Source organism: Grus americana, chromosome 20, assembly GCF_028858705.1.
Source record: "Grus americana isolate bGruAme1 chromosome 20, bGruAme1.mat, whole genome shotgun sequence".
Classification (NCBI taxonomy): Eukaryota; Metazoa; Chordata; class Aves; order Gruiformes; family Gruidae; genus Grus; species Grus americana.
Genome location: NC_072871.1, coordinates 10,468,079 through 10,485,698, shown reverse-complemented (window position 1 = coordinate 10,485,698; position 17,620 = coordinate 10,468,079). Strand labels below are relative to the sequence as shown.

At 46.1% G+C, this 17,620-nt stretch overlaps 2 protein-coding genes across 2 annotated transcripts; one reads left to right on the top strand and one right to left on the bottom strand.

Annotated features, from left to right (window-relative positions):
* Positions 1 to 166: 166 nt before the first annotated feature.
* On the top strand, positions 167 to 11,118 carry INPP5E (inositol polyphosphate-5-phosphatase E). Its single transcript, XM_054848824.1, has 11 exons — positions 167 to 399; positions 1,313 to 2,378; positions 4,174 to 4,297; positions 5,033 to 5,130; positions 5,724 to 5,848; positions 6,001 to 6,120; positions 6,483 to 6,590; positions 7,548 to 7,709; positions 8,301 to 8,416; positions 8,881 to 9,017; positions 9,715 to 11,118. Exons 2-11 carry the CDS (start codon positions 1,525 to 1,527, stop codon positions 9,845 to 9,847), a joined length of 1,977 nt encoding a protein of 658 aa, XP_054704799.1. The 5' UTR covers positions 167 to 399; positions 1,313 to 1,524; the 3' UTR covers positions 9,848 to 11,118.
* A 218-nt stretch (positions 11,119 to 11,336) lies between these two features.
* On the bottom strand, positions 11,337 to 17,504 carry PMPCA (peptidase, mitochondrial processing subunit alpha). Its single transcript, XM_054848825.1, has 13 exons — positions 17,379 to 17,504; positions 17,043 to 17,245; positions 16,782 to 16,861; positions 16,345 to 16,427; positions 15,965 to 16,059; positions 15,709 to 15,809; positions 15,039 to 15,302; positions 14,708 to 14,800; positions 14,329 to 14,447; positions 13,769 to 13,859; positions 13,589 to 13,651; positions 13,223 to 13,367; positions 11,337 to 12,884 (listed from the first exon to the last, which is right to left on the bottom strand). The coding sequence occupies exons 1-13, from the start codon at positions 17,429 to 17,431 to the stop codon at positions 12,715 to 12,717; spliced, it is 1,560 nt and encodes a 519-aa protein (XP_054704800.1). The 5' UTR covers positions 17,432 to 17,504; the 3' UTR covers positions 11,337 to 12,714.
* Positions 17,505 to 17,620: the final 116 nt, after the last annotated feature.

Here is a 17,620-nt window from a genome sequence, read left to right as displayed (position 1 = left end):
GCTTATTTAAATACCGCCTTCATCTAGAACGGGTCGTGGCAGTCGGGGGTTTATACGGTTCATCGATTTCTTTCTTTTATCGCTGCCCTAGGGCGGGGTCTGGCGGCGCGCTCCTCCGGCCGCCAGGGGGCGCCGCCACCCCCCGCGGGGCGGGCCCAGCCTCGCCGCCGTTGCTACGGCCGGGCCGCGGGCGCGCAGCGGGGCTGGGGCGGCCTCTACCGCCGCCCGCCGGGCCGGGGCGGCTGCCGGCCCTGCCTCTGAGCGCCCGTGGGGATCGCTGGCCGCGCCCGCGTGGAGCCGGCGGGGCCCGGGCTGCGTCCCGCCCGCAGCGGTGGGTGAAGTACCGCCGAGGCCAGCGCAGCGGAGCCGGCCTCCGCCGGGGCGGCAACGGGCCGGGAGGTCAGTGGGTCTCTCGGCGGTGAGCGTGGCCGGGGTGGGGGGAGCCTGTGGGTGGGGTCTGCGGTGCCCGCGCGTGTCGGTGACCGCGGCCGTGGGAGGGGGGGGGTCTCGTCCATCCTCCCCTCGCCTGCGGCTGGCGCGGCCGCTGTCAGGGCTGCGGTCGTCGTGGCGAAGCGGGTGGGTGAGAGAGGGAGGTGTGAGGAGCTGGCAGAGCTCTCCCTCCTGCGTGGTCAGTGCGGAGAGCGGGCGGCTTCCCCTCGGTACAAAGTCAGCGCTCTGGTGTGCTGGAACGGGCTTTTGCATCTCCAGAGCTGCAGAGCGTACCGCTCGCTGCAGGTGGAAGTTTGGTTTGTGATAGCGAGGTGCTCCCCCCCCCACCCGAGTAGAAGTCTGCCTTGAACCCCAATTCTGTGTCCCTAAAACTACTCCTCGGATATTTTCTCAGTCTCAGCGGCAGTGGCTGAGGGTTGGAGCAAAGCGAGAAAAGGCGGCAGCCATCTCCCCGCTGTGAGATCACGGTAGAAGCTGAGATCACTGGAAATTTCCTGGCCCCTGGCACCGAGTGCTGTGGGCAGCCTGGAGGCTGCTCGTACCGGTGACTCACTGTACGGCGAGGAGAACAAGCTGTGGTTTATGTACAGTTTTGATTTCATTTCACGCTAACATTTTACACGACCTTTTCTTAAAGAAGGCTGTATACAGCCGTGATGCCTACAGCAGTGAGGAAGTCACTTCGCTGCTCTGCTCTTGAGAAAAAAAATTAAAAAAATAACATTGGTTTTCTACCAAGGTCAGGTTAAGGTTTGAATTGTTCTAGAGGGAGGTCCTGTGAGGGGCTTGCTTTCTGAGTAAGGACCAGAGTTCACAGCTCAATAACGTTTCATTCTTATATGTTTCTCTTGGGGAAATCCAGGTATCCCAGCTCGTGAAATTTTGCAGGCAATGCATCTGCCTACACATACACCTGCCCTTCATTCTCAACTAAAGGATGAGCTGTCTTCAATCTCCATGTCATTCTGGCTTGGTTAAAGCCCTGTGAACCTACGGGGTAAGCAAGCAAAGAAAACTATGCTGTGAGGAACTTTTCGTATGGAGCAGTGTCCGTAGCTGGTTCCCCGGGGGAGAATGAGTACTCCAAATGGATTGCCGCAGCACTCAGGGGCATGTGTTACCCAGGGCACGGAGGGTGGGGCAGTACAGGACCTGCACGCTAAAAAAGCTGGCAAAGCAGCAAAGGAGGCTGGTGGCAATGGGGTGCTTACCTTTGAAGATCCTCCAAGTGTAGGCACCTCTTTAAATCAAACCTTAAAGCTTCTACCAGATGAACTCAAAGCTAATATGAAAATTAAATCAGTCACTCCAAGGCCTCCTCGGAAACCCCGGCTGGAACGTGCTGCATCTCTGGATGAGAAAAGCTGGAGGAGGTGGAGACGGTTTAGAACAAGTCAGGAAAGTCTGACTGATCCCAACGAGACAAGTTCCTCAAATGGTTCTCTGCAGGAAGCGTCCCTCAGCCCTCCCATCAGGAGCAGGGCAAGTCCCTGCCATCAGTGCTGCCAGCAGAATTCCTTGCAGACTTCATCAGATGCCTCGGAAGCCAGTCTTGTGGGGAAGAGCAGAGGAGGCACCTCTGACCTGGGGAAACGAGCCTCCGAGATCTCCAGTGCCTTTGGTGGGCTTCTGCGGGGGAAAGCATTTGCAGGCGGCAAACCCCGGCTGTCCCAAATAATGCCGGCTCGACCTCTGCCACCCATGGAGCTCAATGTGGCCTCTCACACACTGAGGACAGCTAATAGGATTGACTCAGATTGTATGGATTATCGACATTATTCTCAGCACAAGTTTGGGAGGGTAAGCAGCAGCTTGAGCGATACCAGGCTACATGGCAACGGGATGGTCTATGATAATTGTTCCACAGACTCCATGAAATCTACATTCAGCCTGCTCACTCCCATTCGCTCCAAGGATGTTCGAAGCAGGTATGTCCCTCAGCTTTTTCTGGCAAAGTTTGGGGTGTGTTAGCAGGGAGCCAGCTGCCCGCAGAACCCTGCTGGGTAGAGGCAGGGAACTTCCGACCGATCAGTAAAGCACAGAAGTTGTTCTGTGGTGTTTAACCTGCTGTGGAGACTGGAAACAGTTTGAAGATGAAGAGATTAGTACAAATACTCTTTATTTGCTCCTTTCAGCTGGGTATTGTTTTTCATAAGTATGTTTGATTTGCTGTCAGCTTGCTTGTAATATTGAAGTAATCCATTTTGAAAACTAAGAGCAGTAGCTGTCCATGCTAACAGTTGGGAAAAAACTATTTTTTTTTTTAATCTGAAAGTACATTGGGCTTGAACTGAAGTGTTAGATGGCAGGAAAAAAAACCCCAAACATTTTAGCTTGAAACTATTGTGTAGTACTGTCACAATCCTGTGAGGTGCTGAGGGTCCTCTGCAGATGTAGAGCTTGTTTGGCTTCTGGCAGGATCAAGTCATGTACTGTGAACTGCTTTGGTGTCCCACAGGAGCTCCTCTGCCCCAGCTTTTCCAGGAATCTCTTGAGGAAGAGTGTGATTCCACTCAGATCTGAGCACCTTCTCCTAGTGTGGCCCTGACCTCTTCCTCTGGTTGCTCCTTTGTCTTCATTATTAGTTAAGTTTAGATTATCGATTGGAGGGAACTGAGGTGGGCATATTAATCTGCTTGCTAGTGTATCGATCCTCTCCCTGTGTTGGCTGCAGACCCTCTATTTGTGAAGACCTGCCAGCACGCAGCACAAACACTGCAACGAGTATTATTGATAATACTACAGGTCAGGAAATATGCAGAAAGGTAAAGAAGACCAAGTACTCAGCTAAAGGTTGTATGTTCTAGACACACAACGGTCTGCAAGACCTTGAGGGATAAATCTGATCATTGATCCGAAGAGTGGGAGTCAGTGGTTCAGGGGAGAATAATTCTGAGATAAATTAAAGTGTTACTAACTGGTCAGAAAGCCCCAAAGATAAGATTGTTACTTGTTTGCCATGAGGGGTTTTCTTTCACTTCCCTCTGCAAACTGTTGGAGTCAGGTGGGCATCTGGGTTGGCCAGCGGGTAGCACAGCATTCCCTGACATCATGCTGTCGTCATTATTTGCAGAGCTTAAGGAAGATTAAAAAATGCTTATTCAACTTGCAGTCCTTTTGCCAATACCCCTCGCTTTTGTAAGCAGTGTGTTCTTTGGAGAGGCAGGCGGTGTGGGGCAGATCTATCCTTTTCAAATGTGATATTCTTTTTGGCCTCAGACTCAATAAATCATTTGTAAGCTACTTTGATGAGCTGAATCGGAAGAATGTGAGTTTGAACCCTTGATTAGGAGCAACTTGGCACCAGAACACTGGGAATGATGGAGCTATTTTCATGTTTTAAGTAAACTGAGCTGCTTCAAGATACTCAAATATCAAACCGGTCTCTTCATTTTGTGTCTGCAGTAAGTACTAGGGGGACTGAAGACCTTGGATGGCTTCAGTCTTCTCATCACAGAACCTGGCATCGTACTCATGTCCTGGCTTTGAAAAGGCCGGTTTATGACAATAGTTTTGTTTTCTTGCATATGATCCATGAAGTCTTTATAAGGGTTGGAACTTTATAAGGAACTTTAGGCAAGCAAAACAATGTATAAATACTAAATGCCATTTTCTTGAGCTAAAGGTATGTTCTTGATAACTCAAGATTCAAGCATTACAAATCAGTATTCTCACTGCTATGCTGTTTCCTTAGATGCTCTTTTGTGGGACTTCTGTTCACAGAAGCTATTTGGAAGGCAGCCTTCTGGCGAACGGTGCCTTACTGGGAGCAGAAGAACTTAGCAGATATTTCCCTGACCGGAATATTGGAATTTTTGTGGCCACCTGGAACATGCAGGGTCAGAAGGTATGTGCACATAAGTCTCCACGGGTCTTTTGGCAGTGTGAAAGTTACCCCAGCTTTACTGCAAGGACTGATGCAATTTTTTTTTTTTTTCTGTTCATGACATGTTTTATGTTCCTCATCAACCTGAGTTCATGATCTTTATCAAATTCTGGGGTCCCTCTCTTGCATGTTCAGCTTACTGAGACATTGTGACAGGGTTCCTCAGATACTAGGTATGAAAACAGTGACTGTGCTAGTGCCACTCTGGCTTTTTGCGGCAGCTCCTTTACGCTCCGTTGCACTTAGGGTCGTATGAAGATGACTGACGATTTAGTGCTTATGAGAACATCTCTGATAAAGAACACAGCCTCCTGCCTGCATCTTTGCGTAGCCTAGGAATTCAAGATGGATTCTACCAGGTGTCTGAGAAGCTATGCTTGGAAGAACACAAGCAGCCCCTGGGGCGTTCAGTAAATAGCCTCCGAGCCTGGTAAAAAGTAAGCATCGCAGGAAATTAGAAACATCACATTACTGGCCCACGTGGCTGAACTGTGGAGTCTTGGTTACTGCTGGAGTGACGGCAGTTGAAGTCTACCTTTGGGAAGGAGAATTTTTAGTATTGTCAATTTATTTTTTGAAGCCTGAATTGTTTGTGTATGCCGTGGAACTTGTAGCTTTGCCTGGACTTTCCCTGCACTCTTCTAGTAAATTTTTGCATAACTAATATTGTGCTTTTTCTTTTTTTTTTAATAATAGGAACTTCCAGTGAATCTGGATGACTTCTTATTACCAACAGATCCTGACTATGCCCAGGACATGTATGTCATAGGGGTTCAAGAAGGCTGTCCAGACAGGTAGCAAAAACAATGTAATGAACCATCCTCTTTTCTTGTTAACTAGTTAGTTTGGTTTTAATTAGTCTGGAAATAAACTACCATCATATTCTCAATAAACCACTCATTTAATAAGTCTGTGAATTCCATTGCATGAGCACCAGGGGAAATGGTTTTTAGAGGAAAATGTCACAAAAATCCATAAATACAGGACTGTGTCCTGTTGTCAGGGCAGCTAATAGTAAAACTCCCGTTTGATTTCAGTGGACATCTTCCCATAGATCTGAGCCAGCCATGAGCTAGCTCACGGGCTGGCCGTTAGCATTAGCAACGATGCGCTCAGTAGTAGTACATTGATTCAAATTTCTAGTCTGTCTGAGACTGAGCAACCTTAGAAGAGCAGGTTGAAGTCAAACTCTGCTTTTTTTAGGAAATCTTCCCAGTGGGACTTGTTTTTCATAGAATCATAGAACGGTTTGGCAGTGGAGGTTTTGCTTACGCTTTCTTGACATTCTTTATCAGAGGAATTGCTCTGTTTTCACAATGCTGATTTCCTTTCCTGGTTATTGTCTCTTGTACTGTCCTTGTGATCCAGCTGTTGTTCTTTCCTGCAGAAGAGAGTGGGAGATCCGCCTGCAAGAGACGCTAGGCCCCCACTACGTCATGCTCTACTCTGCTGCCCATGGGGTGCTGTACATGTCGGTCTTCATTCGAAGGGACCTGATCTGGTTCTGCTCAGGTGAGTGGTCCAGTAAGAGCTGGAGAGTGGGGAGGTGAAAGGACTGCTGCCATCGAGTGTCTTGTCCTTTCTCCAGGGCTGTCCCTCACCTAACATTCCTGCTCGCTGTCTAGGGGCTTTGCAGTCAAAGCAGCTTCTTTTTCTGCTTCCAGAAGTGGAGTATGCCACGGTGACAACTCGAATCGTATCTCAGATCAAAACCAAAGGAGCTCTGGGAATCTGCTTCACATTTTTTGGCACCTCCTTTCTCTTCATCACCTCCCACTTCACATGTGAGACATTTACAATCTTTTAGAAGTGTCCTGAATGAGGGAGGAGGGGGGTTGCTTTACAGAGGTAAAAAAGCTGCAGGGGGATGGAGGAGCAGGACAGACTGAAGTCAAAGCTCAGGACTGCTGGTAGCAAACTTAACAGAAGAACTGTATTTAGAAAAACAGGAATAAACTGTGCACAATTGTATCCCTTTTTCCACACCTTCTGTCATTATTTTTCAATCTGTATGCTCTTTGGGTCAGAGCGTTACATTTTACATGTGGAAAATGCCTGATGTCCTTTGGAAGCTCCTGTCGTAACCAGAACTGGTAGTGAATGACAATGACACACCGTTGGCAGTAATGGGATTTCTGTCTTTCAGCTGGGGACAGTAAGGTGAATGAGAGGAAGCTGGACTACAATAAAACCATTCAAACCCTTACACTTCCCAAGAATGTTCCGGACACAAACCCATATCGATCCAGTTCTAGTAAGTGTGAAACCATGCTTGTGTGGGAGCCCAAATGAGCAGAGTTTGTGCATTCTCTTTCAGTCTACACTAAGGAAGAGAGAATGAGAGTGCTAATTTGAGATGGTATAAAAAGAGACCACAGGTCTTTGTGTCTGAGGATGGTTGTTATTCACATGATTTTTTTTTTTTTTTTTAGGTGCAGCATAATTTTTTGGGGGGGGGATTTGAGCAAAAAAGTTGAAATGGAAGGGGAGAGAGAAATTTCAAAAGGAATTTTCATGTGATGTATTTTTTTCTCAGACCAGCAATAAGAAAAATTTGGTGTAATTTTTATCAATGTTATGTCCAAGTGTTTTCTAGAACAAGTAGAAATTACTTTATTGTAAAACTTAAGAGAAGGAACAGTATTTCAATTTGCATATACACAGGTCAGCGTATTGTTTGCAAAATTCCATTATTGTTTCTTAAGACTGTGCTATTAACATGACGTCTAGATATATAGCTAAGCCCTTTTTCTAGAAAGGTGCAATTACTCTTTATCTGCGGTGTAGCATTAGGGTTTTGCGTTCATACTATTTTTAGGTCCTGTGGATAGTTTGGTCTCTTTTCAGCTTTTTGTAGGATTTTTAAAATTTCTGTTCTGTTTTCTACTCGGTTTTTATTACCACATTCTGTGATGGTCAGAGGCAGAAAACATGCTCAAGTATCATATCTCCTGATAGTAAAACGAAAGAATTTATGCCTGTTCCTTGAACATATCTAGCAGCATTCTCAGTAAGCTGTGTGTCAAACAGCTCTCACTTCAAAAGAATTCAGTGAGTTTCATTTTAATGAGCGTGTAGCTACATCATATACTTTAATTTTCTTCAAAAGGAGATTCAGGGAAGAAAAGTTGGGGGTTTTTTTTTTCTTTTTGCTTTCAGAACTTTTCAGGATGTTTACCTTTATACTGACACTTTTGGCTTGAATTTGCAGGTGATGTCACAACTCGGTTTGATGAAGTATTCTGGTTTGGTGACTTCAACTTCCGATTAAATAAGGATCGCGAGACTGTGGATTCCATCTTGAACCAGAACCTAGAAACAGACGTGTCCAAGCTACTGGCGTATGACCAGCTCACTAGTGAAATGAGTAGGGGTGAGGGACAGCTGGTTTTCTCCCTAGTCTCCAGGAACAGAGATATCTACACGCAGAAATAATTACAGCCAAACCCCTATTTCCTAGAGACCTTTCCTGCTTTCTCTTGTTAAGTTCCCTAAAAAAGGAAGTCAGCAGTTGTCAAATACAGTGGCAGTCTGTACAAGGGACTTTTTGCTCTAGCGTTTTGCTATATGTAGTGTATCTCCCAAGCCATTTACTGCGCTGATTCATCTGACTCCTATAAACTGGACATCATTCTGTCAGAGTGTCTAGGGCATTTAGATTTCAATAGCTAGCATCTGCAAAGCGTCATGAGCTTTCAGTGGAAGGGGAAGTGCATGCACCAAGTGTTCTTTGTTTAAACAGCCACTGACTAAATAACCACCGGCTATTTTTTATCCTCACTATGTAAGAACTTGAGCTTGCTCCCTTTCTGGAGCCCACGCCCAGGTTTTTCTAGTCATGTATGTACATGGCTGCTGTTGCTAGCCAGCATTAGTTAAGCAGCGTTGAATAAACGCAGAAAGTGCGCTGGGTTCTTAGGAAGGAGGAATTTGTTGTTCATAATGTTTTCCCCTTCCCTTACAGGGTCTATTTTCAAGGGATTCCAAGAGGCTGACATTCATTTCCGTCCTTCCTACAAGTTTGACATAGGAAAGGACAGCTATGACACCACTTCCAAACAAAGGACTCCTTCCTACACGGTAAGGGATGATTTCAGAGCAGCGTGCTCGAAGGGCTGCTCAGCCTCACATCTGCCTCCAAAAGGCATTCTCACCTGCGAGAAAAAGCTGCTTTCCACAGTTGGTCTGCGTGAGATACGGTCGTGCTGAGATTTGTTGCTTAAGGGCAGCAGGGCACGGGAACTGGTTTGGAAGAAAGGATTGTTGAACCTGTGAGCACAGGGAGAGTTTGGCACAGGCTGCTCATCTTATTTTCCCTGCCTTACATCCTCTTCCAGTGCATTCTCCCCTGTGCTCAGGGCTGGGCTGAGAACCGTTTTTGGGGTGAGACACGCATTCTTCATGAGTGTGTCCGTGTCCAAGACAATTTCAGTAAGTGGAGTGTGATAAATGACTGGATTTGTCTCTTGTGAACCAGTGCTTCTTTCCAGGGTAGATGCGCAAAGGGAGTTACCATCAGTCTCCTCTCTCTTTCTGCCTCCCAGGATCGAGTTGTATACCGCAGTCGATACAGAGATGACATCCATGCTGTCAAGTATTCCTCTTGTCCTGTGATCAAAACTTCAGACCACCGGCCTGTATTTGCCTTGTTTCGTGTGAAAGTCAGGCCTGGCAGAGACAAGTTAGTACCTCCTCATGCCTCTCTCTATGATTGCACGTGGCTCCGGTGATCCTGAGGATACGCTCCTGTTCGGAGTTTGTCCTCTCAGGAGAGTTCCTGAAATAGAGTTTATCCCACGTAGCTCTCTGCAGCCTGTTTGGTTTTACCCAACACATGCTGTCAGTGGTCAGAGCAGTAAGAGCACTTAAACCTTGCACTGACATCTGAAATCCCTCTGCCAGGTCCCTTAATCCTCCTGAGGGAGATAAACAGAGTCTGTTGCAATTGCCTGTAAATCTGTTTTATCTGAGATGCAGCTCTCTGTTTTTCCTATCAGCATGGACAGCTTTCCTCTTCTGTTCCTCTTTCCCTCTTTGGGATCAATGCTGTTTTTCCTCCCCAGTGGTGGCTGCATTTCAACATAGCTGTATGTCAGTGGAGTATTTTGAGATCCTCCAAGTTCTTAATATCCCACTGTGGGCTGTCGTGCTAGTAGAACTCCTTAGAAAATGTGGTCATTGAAATGTAGTTAGTATTGTGAAAACCCTTACCTTGTTGCTGTGGAAGAACAACTTTGTTTTACCGATTTTTCTCCCACAGCCTTAAGAAAGTAAAACTTAGATTTCTGGCCTTTATTGTAGTAACTAGTTGGGAAATGTTGGGCAAACAAGCAGAATGTATTTGTGCCCTGATCAAATTGCTTGTGTTTATATTGTAGCATTCCACTTGCTGCAGGGCAGTTTGACAGAGAACTCTATTTAATTGGAATAAAGAGGCGGATTACAAGAGAACTTCAGAAACGGCAAGAGCAAAAGGACCAAAAATCCAGCAGCATATGTAGCATTTCCTGAGCTGAGAACTCTGCGATGCTTGTGTTAGAGGTGCCAGGAAAGAGGATTTCAGGCCACAGCAAACTCTGCAGGGAATCGTCTGCTTAAGCACCTCTGGCAGTTGCTGTGGCTTGTGAAGAATGTCTTAAACCTCATCTTGGATTCATCTGCATGAGCTAATCCACGTAGCTCAAGTGCTTTTGCTGAAGAAAATGGAGTCAGTTATTTAGGACATCCATCCCAACAGATGTAATTGATTTGGTTTTAACTATACTATCTCTGGAAGCAACCGGGTGCAATCTTTTGGTTCCAAGATGACTCCACGCAGGGGCACAGCTTCTGGAACTGGCATGACTGGGGGCAGGGGACCTAAGAAAAGCCTGCAGAAAGATGAATGTGTGTGTTTGTTTGATTTGATCTGGTTAGCTTACATACATTGTGTGGTTGTTTTTTTCCTCCTTATCTGTAGCCAAGCGTATGGTTTTCTGTAAAATGCCTAACAGGGACCAGTTAGGGGACTTGGGCAGCTTTGTGTAAGGATGGTGCTCCAGTCTGGGCTTTTTTGGTCCTCTACAGCAAGATCTGTGTGAATGTACTACTGTACATTGGAAGCATAGAAACATTGCCTTTCAATAATTATTCTACAGGCCTTCTGTTACTAAGGGGGTAAATATCAATCTCTCACACCATGTATTTGGCTGTTGAGACTGCTTGAACCAATCCCTTAACTCACTTGCCCTCTCCAGGAGTGATAAAACTACCTGCCTTCAGCAGCAGGACACTCGAGTTGAAAATAATGGTCTAAGTACAGCTACTGTGTAATGCTTCACCAAAGTGATTACGACATCAAGCGAGTATACTAGGGAAGTAAGCAGAGGAACTGCAGCAAGTCAGATCAGCACAGTTCCATTACCTCTCATTACTGTTAATTCCTTTGGTTTTATTTTTCCAATTCAGTGAACTGTGAATAACTTGCGATTTTTGAAGTAGTGTTGTCTTAAGGCTAAACAAACATACTACATGGACTGGTATGGCACTGGTAAAATATTAAGTACAGCTAATACTTAAAAAAAACTCTTCATGGGCACCAATCAGCTGGATCATTAATCACCTTAGTACATAAAACACCGTGCAAACAACTTGGAGGAAGTGCTGCTAACTATGCAACCTGTCCAAGACAGCTTCTGTTCTGCGGTACAAACATTTATGGCACTGACCTGTCTGTAGCCATCAGGTATTTGGATTTCCTTTCTTTTTAAAGGAATAAGAATAAATTAATGCAATACCTTAAATGAGAACCAGCTCTTATTGCAGGGTTGTCAGAACTAGAGTTCGTTGACTACGTGATGCATGCTAACCGTTTGGGTGACCTGAGCCATTTGTCTTCAGCTGGAAAAGTGGGACAGATTTCTTTGGAATCATTTGCATTGAACAAACAGAGCACACTTCACCTGCCAGTTCAAGAAACTCAGTCATTAGCTGATGAATTTCAGAATTCTATTTGCTCCAGTCATTTAGAGATCGCTTTATTTTCTTACAAACATACACAACAACGGAATAGGACCTTCATACTGTGGGTTCCACAAGAAGCAATGCGACATTTTCTTCTAGTTGCAAGAGGAAAGGTAAGTGGATAACACAGGTAATAGCTGCCTCTCAGTGTTCTGCTCCCAGTCTGATTGCTCCTTACAACACACAGCTAGCCAGGGAAGTGCTGCAATGCAGCCATCCACATTTTTAAGCCCCTGTATTAGGGGATCATGTAAATCAAATGTTTTGTTCCTCTCTTTTGGGTCTCCATTTCTTCAGTATGTCAAATGCCTGGCACTTAGCTTCACATGTCTTTCTGTAACTTGGTCTCAGTCACTTTCAAAATCTATGAGCTTTCTAAATGTTCTCATTTTGTTGATCTTGACTCCTAGCTGAGCGATATTTCTGCTGTGAGACAGATAATTACATTGTCTTTTTGCAAGGCCTTAAGTTCATCTGTGTGACAATTAAGAGAGTAGGTATGAGTTCAGCAACTCCTTTAATAACTTTGTTTGTATACCAACTCTGGAGTAAAGGAACTTTTATTCTTTAGCATAGTTCATTTGCGAGTGAAAAAACCTGAAGAATAGTCTAGAATGAAAGCGATCCTAAGTGTCCATGTAGCATTATGCATAGTATCTCTGTAGATGAACTCCACAGAAACTTAGTTAAGCCATAGGTCTACTTTCCTCTGCGCTCTAGCAAAATTATGAAGTTATTTCCTTTCCAGACGTGTGACTTCTCGTAATACAACAGACAGTAAATTACACTGATGAAATGGATCCATAATGCTTGTAACAAAACCTGGACTGTGGGAAACTTGTTGCCTAGCTTCACATGGATAATAACTAGTATTTTCCTAATTCAGTTTGGCAAAGTCTTTGTTCACCTTGGTAACAGCTACAAATATTCTTTGAATTCAGATATGTAAGCCAAGCTCTTTAACATGCCACCACATTCCTCAAGAAGGGCACACACCAGGGCCTCCAAGTGACAGCCCCACTGCTGCTGCTGCTGCTGCTACAATTACGTGGCAACACACAGCACTGACTTACTTCTCAGATACATGCTTTCAGTTGTAGTGATGAATATTTTGGCTTGCTATGTTCTCCCCAGGGCCAAGAGAAGGCTGTATACACTCATCTTTTCTTGTAACTTAGAGGATGGAAGTACTCATCCAGAGCCCAACATAACGAGCTCTTCACGTCCAGTGTTCTGAAGCAGCTTTGTTGAGCTGTAGCAAAGCTCCACGTTTGCACAGTATGCCTGGAAAGATGGGGGGAAGGGCTTGCAGCAATATTATCTCAAAAACTTATTAAAAAAGAAGTAAGTCCGTCAGACGTGCAGGACGCACTGCTTTATCGAAAGAGCCGATACATCCGAGGGAGTCGCCCATCCTTGCTGGAAAGTGCTGCCTGAATGTGTTCATAAGTGGGCAAATCTGTTAAGTCACCCAGAGCAGCCACAGCGGGTTTTTTGTGAAGCATCTTAGTGACCACTCTCTTGATATCAGTAGATTTCACCTGACCTGCAGAAAAAAAAAAAAAGCAGCCAGAGTTGTGACAACTACATTCTAACTAACACGAAACAGCTTTATTATGAAGCTAAGTCGGACCCCGTGCTCAGAAAACCAATCACTAACTCGAGGCCTTCTCTACCAGGCTTCTGTTTTTTCCTTCCTTCCTTCCAACAAAAATAAGCATTGTGCTAGCTTGCAAGCAATTGAGAAGATCAGTTTCAAATAGATATATGAAATAGACTGAGAGAGATTTATGCCCCCAGGCTTTCTAAGGCAATTCATCTGTGCTACAAAAATATGTTGCACCCACAATCCAGTCAAGGTAAGGAAAAGCACTGTCTACTCACCGATCAGGGCACAGAGCTCATGAGGTAGCTTCCTTGTGTTTGTTGCCAACACTTGCCGTCCCACATCTTCAAAAATAACTGGCCGTGACTCAAGGTTCATCATGAGCATGGACTTCAGCTGCGTCTTCGCTCGCTCAAGTTCTACCTGTAAGCGAGCAACAAATACAAAGAGATGTTCAAAAAAAGTCTGGCCACTGCTCTCTACTATGAGATGCCATGTACGTGTCCTGCAAAAACCTTCCTCTTTAGCAACACGTTCACAAAGTTACTATATGCTTTTACAGAAATACGTAACATACTTATCTACAAAACCAGATTCTAGCAAGGCCACAGCAATGTATTATTTCAGCAAGTGAGGCTGCTGACCTCGCCTACAGCTCCTGCCATTAGAATGAATTCTCTTGTGATGATTTCCACCATCTCTCGAACCTAGGAAAAGCATATAATTGAAAGAAGATTAGAACGATGCTTATTCTGTTAACATGACTGGTGATAAGTCATATGATTACTTTTTAAGGACACCTGTCTGAATACAGGACTAGTTACCTGTTTTGGATCTGCACTGGCATGTATACACAGGAGACCTGTATCCTCATAACTGTGGTGGTAAGAGGTTGCATTATACATCCAGTGGTGCCTGTGAGTATACAAACAGTATTTAAACATTTAAAAATCAGAATTTAAATGTAAAAATTAAACACAGACAGCAAGTCCCCTCCTAGTGTATTTTCAGGACTCTCAGCAGTGCCAAGGAGAATTGTCAATCCCTGCCTCTGACAACTTCTGCATCTACTTCCTTCTCTCCATCCTTGAGACCAAACCCAGAACAATACAGCACAGTATTACTGGTACCTCCTGCCAACTCTGTTAATATCCCCTGATTAAAGGAGGGATTGGGAGAGCGGAGGAAGACAGGATTCCTGGTCACCTCTGCCCTTTACTTTCACCCTCTCAAAATCCCCACTGACAAATCAGTGCCGCGTGTTTCAAGTAGAATAAGCTGATGTAAAACCTGGAGGTACTGGTTTTCAAAAGATGAAGCCTTCCATGTGAACCTGCTAGAGAAGAGTGTTTCTGCTCTCCCTTAAACAGAAAAGCAAACCAACCTGTTGAGCACATTGAGATACAGTCGGGTGAACATGCCCTTGCCAGGCCCTCCAGCTGAAAAAGAGCCACCACCTCCCATCATCATGTTTAATACGGCAAAGGGAATGAAGTCTTCCTCCTGAATTCCAACAAGAAATGCAGTCAGCTAATAACCGAGCTCTCAAGGGTCTGGGATGAGTAAAGAGGGAGAAAGAGTCAGAAATATGGCACAAGGAGAGTGTAAAAGTCAGTGCCTTCATCAAACTGTCAGTGAAAAAGCTGCTTGTCTGTACATACAGCATCAGCAGCAAAAGTGCCAATGTTTACATAATGAGATAGTATTTTGGGATTCTTCAAGTGCAGGGCACCCAAACCAAAGGATTTTAGGTTAATACTTACTAAAAATGAGCAGCTTTCTAACCCAATCATGATGTGGGTAAGCTCTGGGATGGGAGTAGGGCCCAGACTCACGTCTGACATATCTTTTTCAACCTGGGGAAAGGGAAGACAAATTATTAGGACCATTTTTCACCTCTGTTGTATCCAGCTTGATACATTCCCAATAATGAACCTGTCACCCAAATAATGGCTGTCACGGCCAGTTTTGGCTCATATTCATGAACAGAATGCAATTTTAGAAAATAAAGCCTATAGAGAAATCAGCTCAAGTCCAAATCTGCACCCCCAAGAGAGAGAAAGAGGCACGATGCCACTTCTCCCTTCCTTTTACCTTGACAATGCCTCCTGTGTACTGAGCCACAGATCTGTCCACGTCCTTGGTCTGCCCGCTGCCCCACACCGGCTCGGCTCCAAGCAAATGTTTCTTCGCACACTCCACTAACTGTTCATGCTCAATTCCCACCCCGGCAAGCACCATCCTGTCTGGCGTGTAGTAGTTGCGCAGGTAGGAATGCAGGACTTCTCGGTCGATTTTGTCAGTATTTTCCACTGGGCAGAACCTGTTCAGTCCAACTGTATTATCTCTGTAGGCTGCCTAAAAGGAAACAGATAGGTTAAAGTAACAAATATTACTTCACCTCCCTCCATCTAAATCTTTTCTTTCTGTTTTAGAATTATGCCTACCTGTTTGAGACATGTAAGAGAGGGAAGGCTGAGCATTATTTCACTAACATCAGCGTAACTCAACAACATTTGTCACCCACATCAATAAAGAAAAGTTATAGATAATTTTAGTTTAGGTTAAAATCTTTCACGTGTGTAGAATGCAGGATTTCAAAGTGGAGGGACAGCAAAATTCTCCCTCTTACCACTGAAATCTAGTTGAATAACAGAAAAAGCTGTTTTCAGAATAGTCTAAAATAAACTCTGAAGTTGAGGAAAAACTGAGGACGAGAATGTAGCATGTCTCATACAGGGGACTGCACTTTTCAGTGTTTTACCGCATGGATCATTTCTGTGAGCAGAGGCTCCGGGTCAGGTCTCATGTTCAAGTCTTCAAGCTCAAATCGTATAGCCATTCGAGTCATCTCGATTTCTTCATCTGTAATAAGAGAGAAAGCAGGAGATAACAACCAAAATACCCAATTGCTACGTGGTAACTTCTTGATGAGCACGACCTAATGAAGAATTCTGAAATCTAATAGCAAGTAATGCGTTGGGAGTCTTTTTTAGAGATAGAAACTTATGTTCCCAGACCTGATAACCTAGGCTGTAGCGCTACATCAGCCAGCAAGTTGACCACTGTGTCCAGGCCTTTGGCGTCAGCAGAAACAGCGTACATTATGGTGTCCCTGCAACACAAGCAGACAGGTTCTGCACTGAGAAGTCACATCTACGATCGTTCAGATAAAGCTGCTTGACCATTATCATTAAATGCTTCCAAAAGGAAACAGAACTGACTTTTATAACCCTTTCAGGTTCACTTTTGTAGCTTCTTAGCAGTTGCCACAAATGGATTTGTGCTGCTTAGAAGCAAAAAGTGGATTTTACTGTCACACCCCCAAAAAAGCAACTCAAACTACTGTCAGTATTAGAGCCACTCGGGTACAGAGCACAGAGAAAGAGCATCATCGTACCTCGATGCCTGGCAGTCGCAAATGCCCCCGTGCTTTTCTAAAGTGAGAAGAATTTCATCTTTGCTGCTAAACTGAGCTGTGGACTAAGAAAGAAGATAACAGTGTTATTAGTTAGTAAAGCAATAACTGTTTGTAATCCTTCAGTGTAGCCCCAAACAAACATCATCTTCTACGTTCTTTAAGTCAAATGGTTTGCTAAATATTAACTAACCTTGGAGATGAAAGCACAACAGACTTTCAAAGTATAATTACAGTCGCAGTAATTAACTAGGAATACCATCACCACCTATTTACAGGGATCAGACCCACGGTGCTGCTGCGAGGAGCGGGTCCAGCCCTCGGCCGCTCTCACGCTCCCCCGGGTTGCTCACTGCTCTGCAGATTTACAGTGTTTCCGAGAAACTCCAGGACCCCGCTATGACAAGTACGGTACTCACGGAGAAGGCCAGCTTTTCCAAGAAGTGAGAGATGCCACTGAGGTATTTCGCTTCATGTCTTGATCCCGAATTTACAAGAACTAGCGTTAAGAAGAGAAGAAATCAGCGTGACTTTTACCCCACCCCCACCCCCGCTCCTTACACACCGGCCAGGCTCCCGGGGAAGGTGAAGTGTCACCGCCACATCCTCGGCCGAGCCAGCTCAGGCCGGGCCACAGCCCGGCGCCCCCCCCCGCCCCCCTTGCCGGGCGCGGGACTCACGGCCCACGGTGCAGAACTGCCCGAACTTCTTCTGGGAGGCGACGCGCAGCCCGTTCTCCAGCACCGTCACTCGAGTCTCGAATCGTTCCCGGCCCTCGGCCGCCGCGAAGACCGCCTTGGGCACGCCGGGCAGCGGGCAGGTCAGCGACACGCTGGGGTAAGCGCCGCCGCCGCTATAGCTCCGGCCGGCCGCCAGCCCGTACCTGCGGGACAGCGGGAGCCGCCGTCAGCGAGGCCGGGCGCCCCCGCAGCACCTCCCCCGCGGCCGGTACCGGGCGCTACGTTCCCCCCCTTCCCCGTCTGCCCCCCCCCACGGGTGACGGAGGGAGCGCTCACCGTCGGGCCGGGCCTGAGGCGCCGCGCCGCAGCCACGCCATGGCGACCGCCATCTTGCCGTCACCCGGGAGCGTCCCTGCCGCCCGGCGCGGGGTCACGTGTGTGCGAGGCAGGAGGCACTGCGCAGCCGCGGTGAACCCGGGGAATAGATGGGCGGGGAAATGGGCGGGACTGAGCGCCCCGGAGAGGCGGGCCTCGGGTGAGGCCGCGATTGGGTGAGGGTGTAGTGGCTTCTCGCTAAT

What these genes read in the sequence shown, in the direction of transcription:
- PMPCA (XM_054848825.1), bottom strand. Translation starts at nt 17,431, where the DNA reads ATGGCGGTCGCCATGGCGTGGCTGCGGCGCGGCGCCTCAGGCCCGGCC. An exon ending in TATCTCAATGTGCTCAACAG is followed by an intron (nt 13,860 to 14,328) that starts GTTGGTTTGCTT and finishes GTATACTCACAG; the next exon opens with GCACCACTGGATGTATAATG. An exon ending in TGGCAGGAGCTGTAGGCGAG is followed by an intron (nt 13,368 to 13,588) that starts GTCAGCAGCCTC and finishes GCTCGCTTACAG; the next exon opens with GTAGAACTTGAGCGAGCGAA.
- INPP5E (XM_054848824.1), top strand. Translation starts at nt 1,525, where the DNA reads ATGAGTACTCCAAATGGATTGCCGCAGCACTCAGGGGCATGTGTTACC. An exon ending in TCCAAGGATGTTCGAAGCAG is followed by an intron (nt 2,379 to 4,173) that starts GTATGTCCCTCA and finishes TTCTGTTCACAG; the next exon opens with AAGCTATTTGGAAGGCAGCC. An exon ending in GGAACATGCAGGGTCAGAAG is followed by an intron (nt 4,298 to 5,032) that starts GTATGTGCACAT and finishes TTTTAATAATAG; the next exon opens with GAACTTCCAGTGAATCTGGA.